The following is an 11,191-nucleotide window of genomic DNA, read 5'->3' as shown; positions in this document are numbered from 1 at the left end:
GTGTGTGTGCGCGTGTGTGTGTGTGTGTGTGTGTGTGTGTGTGTGTGTGTGAGAACAGGCTGCAGGCCTCCGTGTTCCTGAACATTGAGTTCAGTAAATGTTCTCTGTGTCCAGTGAAATCCTTCAGTGAGACACCTGCAGCATCGTGTGAGCGGCTCCCGTTTCTTTGAGACGGCCAACTTTTAAACGTTGGGGCGTAAACATTTTTCTTAACTCGATCAAATGCTTGTTTGAGGTTTCACACTTGGCTTTATGATTCAGGTTTAGGTTGGAGTTGTGGGTTAATGTGACTGGAAGGACTTGGAAATGCAGTATTGTCAGTAATGTTTCTCACAAATGTGTGTTTGTGCTGTAACAAACAGTTGTTCCCGAGGGCTTCAGGAAGTGTTGTGTATCTTTACCGCTGATGTAAGTTGTGTGTGTGCTCCTGCTCAGGTCTTGTGTGTATAAGAACGATCAGGCAGTGAAAGAAAACCCAAGCAAGGCTCTGCAGGAGGAGGAGCCATGTCCACGCTTTGCTCACCAGCTGGTCTACGATGAGATGCACAAAGTAATGTACACTGTATTACACAAACACAGCCCAGCTCCCACTGTCCGTTCACACATCTGGCAACACGAAGCGCTTGCGTAGAATTTCAGTGCTTGCAAAGTTGAAATGTTTACAGTAAAAAAACAAAATTCAGTTAATGATGCTTTAAACTGTTTGTAGGCCGTTCCTCTTTTCCTTAATAAAGAAGGAGAATCACTATGAACAAACAACTATGTCACTTGCAGAATTTAGATTTACGCAGCTTGACTGAAGTCCAGCATTTTTCCCTTTGACATTCTGACCGATGTTAACCTAACAACAAGTCTGACCTTTCTTTTTATTTTAAGAGCTTCAAACTGTATTGTAAAAGTGAGACTTCCTGTGTAAACAGACAGCAGGTAAATGTGAAGGAAGTGTGGATTAACAGTGGAGTGGAACGAAGCCTAGTGCAGGCCTGGTTCGTTTGCATCGGGCCTACAGCTCGATCAGATCAACACGTATTTTAGAAGCTAAATTCAGATGAGAGCGGTGTGTTTTATTCATACGGCAGACACCAACAGGCAGATTTATCTTGTGCACATATCTAAAACATACTAAAGAGTGAATGATAAATGTATCTTATCCTTGTTTGTGTGTGTGCAGGTGCATTACTTGTTTGGGGGAAACCCCGGGAAGTCTTGTTCTCCTAAGATGCGCCTGGATGACTTTTGGTCCCTCAAACTGTGTCGGCCCTCCAAGGAATACCTGCTCCGCCACTGCAGATACCTCATCAGAAAATACAGGTCTGTGCCTTTAAAAGCTGCCAGCAGCCAGCAGTGTAGTCTATACCCTGAACCCTTTACCTTGGAGCAGTAATGCTCAGTAAGTATTCCACCTCTAAAGTGAACCGTTTATCAAGTTTAACGTGGAATCTTCTGGATTTCTCTCACGATCTAAATGATTTTATTATTGAGATTCTTCTTCTACTTTCATATTATTTCTTACTTCACATATAAGCTGTTTCTCACTCCCAGCCGGCTGCAGCAGAGAGCTGCCTCTTCATGAGCCCAGCACTCCTGGGGGCTTCTTCTTGTTAAAGAGGTTTTTTTCTTCTTGCTGTGACCAACGGGATAAACTAACAATAAATAAGATTTTTTTAATTGCTTCATTTATAGTTATAAAGTTATAAATTGGGGCAGCTTTTGTAACTGTGGTGACATGATTTGCATACGTAAAGTTAAAAAGAGTAAGTGTAACTATTTTTAGTAGCAGGAGCGATGCAGAGGTGCAGATCTGTGTGAGAAGGGATGAGTACTTCCTGTCTAGCACCTTTGACTTGACTCATCTTTGGGAATCTAGCATGCACTTAGTTGCTTTGCTTCTGTTGCCATCAAGTTGCCAGTAGCTGTAACTGCAGCCTCCTCTGTTGGTATTCATGCCATCACTGTGTGTTGGTTTCACAGGTTTGAAGAAAAGGCCCAGTCAGAGCCACTGAGTGCACTGAAGTATCTCCAGAACGACCTGTCTCTCACTGTAGACCACACAGACCCGGATGAGACCAAAGAGGTACAGGATTTCCCTTAAACGTCTACGTTTGTATACAATCCAGTCTTTTAATGCATTCATATATGTGCATATAATAAAACTGAGAATATTAAGTAGTGCTGTCAAAATTAACGTGTTAAAATTAATCCGCCATCACGGGCAACGGGATTACAATTTTTAACACCTGGAGTGCAGAGCGACTCAGAATCCCTGCAATGTTTCTATAAACGCATTTCGGGCAGTTTGTCCAAGTAGAGTCAGCTTCGCACATGCGCACGGGGCAGCTGGTGTGTAGTGACGGCCAGCTGCACCAATCAACTCGATGTGGAAGATGATAAACGCGCTTCGGCCCTCTCCGTGGGAAATTTGAGCATTAAGAAAATAAGAGGGAACAGTCGACCCTCATAAGGTATTTTGCACGTTGTGCAAGAAGGAATTCTGTTTTCACCGAAGCGCTTCCAGCTTAAAATATCACATTGACTCGAAGCACACGTTAGCCAGGATGCTGCTAGCACTTTGGCTAACGCCTCACCCAGCTTGGACACTCGCGGAGCATCGGGGCCTCAGGAAGTCGACCTCGGACACATCGACTGACGCCACGCGGAACAAACTGCAGACCTGTTAACATCACTGAGAACCTTTACCAGCTTTGGTTCCTCGTTCAAGCACGTGAAGCCTCCCCAAGAGAGACAGAGAGAGGATACATGTTTACAGAGTTTTTACATGAATGTTCAACATGTTAGTGCGATGTTTGCCCTTTTTTCTCGAGTCTGTTTGCTCATGCAAAATGAAACGTGATTAATATAGAATAAAATAAATGATGTTTAATCATTAATCCAAATTAATCCACAGTTCCCCTGTGATCAGTCTGCATAAACATTTTAATAGTTTGACAGCACTAATATATATATTAGTGTATACTTCCCTATTAGTATAACTGCATAAATGTCAGTTACAAGCTTAAATATAAAGTTGAAAAAATGTAATTTCAAACAGGCTATTGATCAAGTAATTGCGATTAATCACGATCTATTGACATCACTACTTTAAACACTTGCTGGTTTGTGAGTAATGCAGGCGTTAAGCCTCTGCTGCAGTTGGTAGGTTGAGTCTGTGTAGACAGACGTGAGCTCAGGTGTATTCAGCCCGGCGCAGCACCTGCTGCAGCAGGACTCTGATGCGTTTGTTTGTTCGTTGCTGTTGAACGTTAAAGTGACTCAGACGTTTGTTCTGTGTGCTTCAGTTCCAGCTGCTGCCCTCGGCGCTCTTCAAGTCCAGCTCTGACTTCATCCCTCTTGGTAAGAACCTGTTCAGAGTTCATAAAAGCTCACGCTCTGCACACATGGCAAACATCAGGTTTATAGTCTTTATAAAAGTGTGACAGTAACTGCAAGTGGAGAGGTTTTCAGAGTAAAAGTTGCACTTAATGAAACAAGTTGGTTGCAACGCTGAGGCACAACTTTTACTTTGAAGGCAAGTGGTCTTCGTTTCACAGTTCCACTCCTGTGCCAGTGTTTGTAGAAAAGACTCTGCCAACCAGTAGGGCTTAGGCATTTTTCCCTAGAGACGGGTGGTTACCATGGGATGGGACCATGGGTCACTGACTGGTTTACAGTGAGACTGCAGCTTTACCAGCGACTGCCATCCACCTCCAGCAGCCACTCAGTCTGTTGGATAATAATCTTTCTTTTCCCCTCGTTATTCCCGTGTCTCTGGAGAATGATTCATTGATTGTCACATGTCCCAAATGCTGGACAAGTTAATGTCACATGGTCACCAGTCATGTGTCTGCAAAACCTCAGTATTTCACTTCAGGCAGCACTTTTGTTCAGGTTGATGAAGGTGCAGGATTACCAGATATCTGTACAGCTGTCTTCACTGCACACTGACTAAAACCAGCTTGTGACAAACGTCATCAAGAAGGTGCTGAAATGATATTTTATTGCTTCCTGTCTGTGTTTCACAAACTACATCACATAAACAAAAGAGGGCTGATGTAAAGCCATATATGTGTCTACATGATCACTTTGAGAGGTTGTGTGCTGAGGCCTGATTCTGTGCATTGAGTCTACACAGATGGTTTCCAGACCCGGCCTGAGGAGCAGAAAGCATGGCGCTCTGCTCTGCACATGCGTCTCTGCTCACCTGCGTTTTCTTTCTCCCCCTCAGGTTTCTCAGACATAGACCAGACGTACGCTCAGCGGACACAGCTCTTCGATACGCTCGTCAACTTCTTCCCAGACAGCATGACTCCACCTAAGGGCAACTTGGTAGACCTTATCACGCTCTAGCCCCTCCCAGCCTGCCGCTCGCCACACTGCTCTGACTGAACGCCCAGCCGCACACACCGTGTGGAGACAGAGACCAGTTATTTTTCTATTCTGGAACGCCCCCTGCTGGTGGGATCACACTTCACCCACCTCCACCCCACTGATCTGCTGCTATCACGGGCTGCATTACCATGACGATGAGGGCAGCAAACACACACACACTGCTGTCCTTGTTGAATACGTGAAATTTCTACAACAGCCTGAGGGTGTGTGTGTGCGTGTGTGTGTACACCTGTGCTTTTTTCCTTTTGTCTTGCTGATGGAGACTGCAGGAGCCAAGCCCAGCGCATCACTTTTGTTTTTGTTTGTTTTTTGTTGTTGAAGCTAAACAAAAATAATTTGCACATTTGTTTGCTGACTCTTCTTCGATCTGTGCTTTCAGAATCAACCACACATGTCCATTCACATGTTTACATCTGAGGCCAGTTGTTAAAAAATTAAGATTGTGTTGTTTTTTGTTGTTTCTCCTATAAAACCACATGTCAGCGTCATTTTAATGAGTTGGTAAGCTGGCTTTCCTGCAGCACCTGCCCCTATTTATGAGTGTGACGGCTGCACAGGCTGGAAAAAGTCAGCAGTTTTAAGCATCGTAGGAACAATAGAGGAATGATTCTATGAGATAAAGTTTAATATATATATTAAATATATAGGTATATAGGTTTTGGTTGCTATCCCTGTAAAACTGGCTGATAACAGTGAAATTATTGGCCTGTCGTTGAATTCTGAGTGGATGTACAGAATATGTAAATATACATATAGGAATTTGCTCCACGTGTCCTGGGCTTGTGTCAGGTCATGCTCTTTCTCCCCATCCTTATCAACAAATGTCAAAAACAAAAAAACATCAGGGTCCAGTCACTCTGTGGCTCCACATTTAGCAGTTACTTACTGAGGAGAGTTTAAACGAGACGTGAGTGAGGTGCTGGTGCAGGTATCCACCGTGATCTTTGCAGAGCAGCTAAAGGTGTTTTCAGTTTGGCAGCATGTTCCTTCAATGGGAGGATGAAGTGCATGAAGCTCTGGTCTGATTATCAGTCAGTCACATATACAATCATGGAACTTCCAGCTTATGATCTGCGTTGAATATTAAAGGCTGGGTTATCAACTTTTCTGTACTGATAATAATTAGTGCTGTGAGCGTTAATCTCATTAAAATGACGTTAACGTCATACCTGAATTAACGCGGAAAATCTCCGAGTTAGCGTGGCTCGCCCGTGCGTGGGGCTGGACAGCACTAACCCGTTGGTGGCGTGCAGCCCAACGAGCGAGCCGCGTTAACTCGCTAACGGAGATTTGCCGCTTCAAAGCGGTTCTGGCGTTAACGTGATTTCAACTGGATCAACGCTCGCAGCACTAACAATAACTCAACTGGGCTACAGTTATGACCTTCATGACTAATCTCATCGTGTAACCAACGAGCTGCTGGCTCGGCCCAAGAAAATGGAGAGCAACTTAAAAAAAGAAGCACAACTTCTGTTGACTGAGTTCCTGTGGTTGACCTGGATGTGCTGCAGTTACAGCTAGAAACGATCCCACCCTGTTCTTTAGGTTCAGCACAGTCTGTGACATAAAAGCATGCTGATTGGTCAGGTGGCAAAATAATGTGCTGGGGTCACCTTTCCCACCTTTGTTGTCGTGAACACGCACAACCTTCCTTCATCGGCTGCTGTACCTCCTGATCACACAAACACAGAAGGAGATCCTGAAGCTTCTCATTGTGCAATTAGCCTCGCTGAGGACTCCTTGGTCCACGAACAGGCGCATCTTCAGATCATGGAGACATTTGCAGTTTGTAAAATTTGATCCTCAGCTGCTTCGGCTTATTTTTATTATACGCCTGAGACTTTCTTACCAACCATGTGTAACACACAGACCTGATTGTAGCCTCACATACGGAAGGAAAACATTGAGCTGGGAAGTTTGGATAAAATGCTTTTGGAGGATGTCGAAGGTCCGAGTAGCTGGATATGTGTAGCAGTGTTGAAATGGACTGAAGCTGTGGTAGCTGCAGTTTCTGTCACCTCTGAGGGATCCGTGTTTCATGCAGGTGCTTACTCCCCATTGGCTTTCCTGTTTGCCGTCTTCCCTGACTGAGTCAGACTCTCACTAATTGCATTTCACAGGAAATGTTTTCGCTTATATTTCTTCCAGTGCTTTGTTTCTGATAACTGTGATGCAGTAGAACACTACAGACGCAGTCACACAGCTGCTGGGACTCTTGAGCACCGTCCGTCGAGCGTATGCTGTACTTGAACAGACTTCTTCCTGGGAGATTCAAAGAACGTTCGGCACAGTTTAATGAAAGAGTGGATTCTTTTACAGTCGCGTAACGCAGGCCAAATTTACGTTTCACACTCTTTCCCTCATAGTTTGAATCAGTTGGCATCTTTGATTCAATCTCATTCATTGGACACATGAATTATAGATAATGCTCTTATTTTGAAATTAAAGAACCTTAAGAACGTTTCTGTTTGTTTTTATTTTTTTAATAAACTTCCATAATTGAATTTCCTGAGCTGTGGGGCTTAGTGTTGGAGAGCTGTTAGTCCGCTGATGCATCAGAAGTCCACGGCAGTGTTCTCGCTTCCTTTGTGCTTCAAGCGTACAAAGACCTGGATTTGTCATCGCTTGCTCGATTCTTTTGTAGCTCCAAAATGTGTTTTAAAATATGAACAAATCAAACTCATTCCTAAAGTGAGAGCAGTGAGTGAAATTCTAGCACAGTCCACCTCCAAACAGCGTGATGGTAACGTGAGCTGCATGTAACTGCTACCATTGACTTCCTGCTGCCATGACGACGTTACTGTCATTGCAGTGTATCTTTGCCTCAGAGGACACCACACTATATCTGTGCACTACATTTGACATGTGTTGATAGAGTGATACACTCTAACAGGAAGCTTCACTTGCAACACTGTTACCAGCTTTGTAACTGTTAACATAGTCAGCATCGTTTTCTGGTTGCCTGGCAACTATAATGGTAGGACACTTCAACAAGGCGCAGTAAATGAATAATCTTAATCTGAGCACATAGCAAGTGTTTGTCCATAGGAGGGTAGCCACTGCGCCACCACACAGAGATGAGTTTGGAAATGTTTGGGTGGTGTCAGGACAGCTAAGCCCCTAACTCACCAGTCTACACCTGGGACGAGCTATGCTGTCATGGAGGAGGAAGTGTCCATAAAGGCCAGAGGTTTTCAATGCTGTAGAGACGAACGATGGCGAGTGTGTGGAGACGGCCTCCAAACGACTACATTTTATTGGCAGTTCTTCATTGACTTGGTGCTTCAGGCTGAAAGTTGATGTTTGGTTTTACAGATTAAACAAAAGAGACAAAGATTTCGTCTTTGAGCGTTTGGACAGACCAGCCGAGCTGCTTCCCTCCACACTTTGTGTCAGCTGTTCTTTCACCATGTGTGGTTTGTAACAAATGGCCTACTGTGTGTGTGGTCACGTTAATGACCTCACAGAGGTGATCCTTTCAGTTTCTGACATCAACACACCACCTACAGGTCTCAATGTGGAATTTGTATCCAGTTATTTCAGCCAAGACTCCTCACTGTTCACCCTTTATTCCTTCTATGGAACCTTCCCAGGATGGAGATGCTCTGTTCTATGTTCATGTGTGACTAATCTCAGACAGGTAGCAGGGATCAGCAGAAGTGGCCTAAATTTACATACTGAGGAAGTGTAACGGTTTACACTAATAAATGTTCTTTTTGTCTGCTAATCTGTTTCGGACGAGGAGAAATGTGAAGAAGTAAGAAAATGATGACATTTTGATAACATGCAGGGCTCACCACACTGGCTGTAGCGTTAGTTTTGTGTTCAAGACTAATTCAAAGCACCTTTGTAAGAACACACAATGCCAAATACGACTTTTCTTTGTCTTTCTTTGGGTGGGACTCAGGAGTTTTAAAGCTGGTACTCTCTGATCAGTGAGCACTACTCTGGATTACAGTGAATGTGTAGAAAGCCTTGCAGTATTGCATTGTATGTACTGTATATAATGAATAAAGATTGTATTTTGTTCAAGTTTTCCTAACTGCCATCTTTGTGTGGTTCATTCTAAAGGAAAGTCTCCAAAGTGGGGAAAAAACGATTTATTTTCAAACCTGAACAGGTACAACAGAATAACAGTCGAGACCATCCGTGCTTTACAGCTTCCAGTGTGTCAGACCCCTGCTGTTTGCCTTCTGCAGCAAACAAACCATAAATACATAAAATCCTGGTACAGTAACGTACGTGAGAAACTATACACAACTATGATAACAGTGGCAGACGCAAACACTCACAGCAGTCAAGCAAACATACTGGCTGGACTGGAGAGCCCAGTGTGATTGAGTCACTTGCACATAATATAGGTTGAAGTGAAAGTAAATATATATTAATTGAAATTATTGGACTGATGAGAATTTCAAAATAAAAGTGTTAAGCTGGGGTTCTGCTGTGAGGGTTTAGCCCGACTCTGTCCAGCCTCACCAACAAAGAGCGTGCAGCTATTTACAGCGTGGCTCAGCTGACTGAGAATGGGCGCACGTCTGCTTACTAATAATGCAACTAACAGCGTGTAAAAGGTTCTTTACGTGTAGTTAAAAAGTAGTTTGGCATGATTATAGCTTGTGTTTATTGTACAACAGCCACCATTGACATGGTAGAGTCCAACATGAGCAGGTCACCATGAAATTAGATTTCAGGGTAACAACTTAAAACACACTAACATAAAAAGATGCCTTGCTGGCCCTAGAAACAACTTCATGGCTCTCCTATGCAAACCCGAATACAGGATTTCAGATGAACAGAAATGACGCCTGTTTGCATCAGAATGACTTTAAAGGACAAGAATTTGTCGTCTCTGGCTTTCCATACACAACAGAGTCAATATGAGGCACTTTGGATTCAAACCGGTCCTTTGTCCGCCCAGTGTAAGCAGCATCTCTGTGGCCGTGTCCTTCCTTCTGTAGGGTTAGTGCACAGCCTCTATCTTTAAATCACTGGGGGCTTTAAAGTGCCCCCTGATCACATTTCTATGTTAGTAACTCTAGAGTGGTCAACGCAGATGACCTCTGTTCCTCAAGAGCGAATGCAAAGTGATTGGTTTGTAACATTGCCGCTCCTTCGTCAGATGCAAGAAAACACTCAAAAACAGGTCACAGTGTGCAACCTCTTTGTTAGTACAATAACGAACAGGCACAGAAATATGTGTAAAAACCAATATGAAAAGGTTGTGCTCCACAGGAAGTCACACGTATGGAAAAGTGCAGCATAAACACAACAGTGATTGATTTGGTGCATTTTTCAAACATGTTTCATGAAGTTTGCTACATCGAACCGAGCAGCCTCTACACGCCACGCCGTCACCTGCTCTGGAGGAAGTGTTGCCTGGCTACAAGGGCATGAGAGACAAGAGTTTAAGATGCGTGGGTATAGCTCGATTTGTTGTGGCGTTGCGCGCCCTGTGACCCGCCCCTCTCCCACCCGTCCTTACAGGTGGGTGTCCTCCTCTTCGGGGTGGTCCTCTTTCGACAGGTGGTCCAAAGGTACCATCCAGCTGTCGTTGAACTCTCCGTTCAGCACCATCTTCTTCTCCAGCATCTCGGGCTGCACTTCCATCACTTCCAGCGTGGGGTTGTCATGGTAACCGTTTTCCACAGTGTGCAGCTCTTCTGTTAGGTGTTGCTGTGGAGATTGAGAGGGCAAAGTAAAAACATGCCCACTGTTACTTCCTGTTACACAGACCCAGTCTTAAAATTCATAAATCTGAGTGGAATCTAACTGCTCTCACACGTCTGTTGTTTAACTTCTAAACATACTCCAAAGTCCACAAATCCAACAACTATCCGTGGATGAATCAGGGATTCAGGCTACCACAGCTTTAAATGAAAGCACTGCACGATACGACACTTTCCTTTTGGAAAAGTATTTCGGCACAGAAGGAATTTTGGCTAGAAGAAGAGGCCAGAATCAAAACAGATAAAAAGGAGGCCTTTGTTCCTGCCCAGTCATCGTCCCCACACGGTCATATGTCCTAGAACGTTTGCTAAAAGTTTTCTCCACAGAATATTCAGAAAACCAATTAAACACCGAGTTTTGATCCTGACACAGTTCTGAAAGTGTCAGGCACCCCCGTAGGTCACCGCTGCTGGAGCTCCTGTCAGGTATTTGGTGGTTCAGTGGCTAAAAGTAAAATTGGTTTCTGCTGCAACGATAGTCCCACCACATCGATGCAAAATTTTAAAAAAGGAAAAGAAAAAAAGTTTTGAGGGGGTGAAAAATCAGGGGAAACAAAAAGCCCAGAATTCTAACCTCTCTGCTCTTTAGCTCCAACATGTGTTAAAAAGTACTAAATAAGCTGAAAAGGATGGGAATCAAATCCCAATTAGTGGCATTAAAGCATGAACCAAACCTGCAGGGACACAGAATAAAAAGTTAAACATGAATCGATGTATCATCGTTTTTCTATCACCGGTTAGCTTAGAAGATATAAGGAATAATACCATGTCTGGAACAACCCAGGCCAGCACTCATCAAAGATTTTATAAGCACCTAATAAGCACATATGATTGGCTGATGTAGCCTTGAAATGTGAAGCATCTGGAACATCTCTTTTCCTGTTTCATCATCTCTAGGAGGAGGGGGGGTTGCTGTCTTATTTAATGAATCATTTCAATGTAAGCAGCTATCTCCTGGAAGTTTTCAGTCTTTTGAATATGTGGCTTTACAGCTGAAGGCCCCATCCAAAGTTGTGTTTCTTAATGTTTACAGGCCTCCCAAATACTGCACAGACTTTTTTAATGACCTCAGTGAA

The 11,191-nt window shown here is 43.8% G+C and overlaps 2 protein-coding genes across 6 annotated transcripts in view; one reads left to right on the top strand and one right to left on the bottom strand.

The window, feature by feature from the left end:
* Window positions 1-6,849, top strand: part of mkln1 (muskelin 1, intracellular mediator containing kelch motifs) — a 26,640-nt gene extending 19,791 nt beyond the window's left edge. For 2 of the 4 annotated variants that reach the window (XM_005935329.3, XM_014337824.2), the window contains exons 14-18: window positions 436-550; window positions 1,172-1,311; window positions 1,972-2,074; window positions 3,297-3,351; window positions 4,223-6,849. In XM_005935329.3, the coding sequence (XP_005935391.2) occupies window positions 436-550; window positions 1,172-1,311; window positions 1,972-2,074; window positions 3,297-3,351; window positions 4,223-4,344 (535 nt within the window). In that variant the 3' untranslated portion in view covers window positions 4,345-6,849. The other 2 variants (XR_006055010.1, XM_042226054.1) reach the window with 2 other exon arrangements.
* Window positions 6,850-8,471: 1,622 nt separating this feature from the next.
* Window positions 8,472-11,191, bottom strand: part of podxl (podocalyxin-like) — a 23,362-nt gene continuing 20,642 nt past the window's right edge. For both annotated transcript variants that reach the window (XM_005935328.3, XM_005935327.3), the window contains exon 8: window positions 8,472-10,062. In XM_005935328.3, the coding sequence (XP_005935390.1) occupies window positions 9,868-10,062 (195 nt within the window). In that variant the 3' untranslated portion in view covers window positions 8,472-9,867. The remainder of the gene's footprint in view (window positions 10,063-11,191) is intronic.

This window comes from Haplochromis burtoni, unplaced genomic scaffold (genome assembly GCF_018398535.1).
Source record: "Haplochromis burtoni strain Fernald_Lab_line unplaced genomic scaffold, NCSU_Asbu1 Contig_193, whole genome shotgun sequence".
NCBI classification, from domain to species: Eukaryota; Metazoa; Chordata; class Actinopteri; order Cichliformes; family Cichlidae; genus Haplochromis; species Haplochromis burtoni.
Note: the sequence above shows the minus strand (reverse complement) of the source record. Positions and strands in the feature narration are given on the sequence as shown.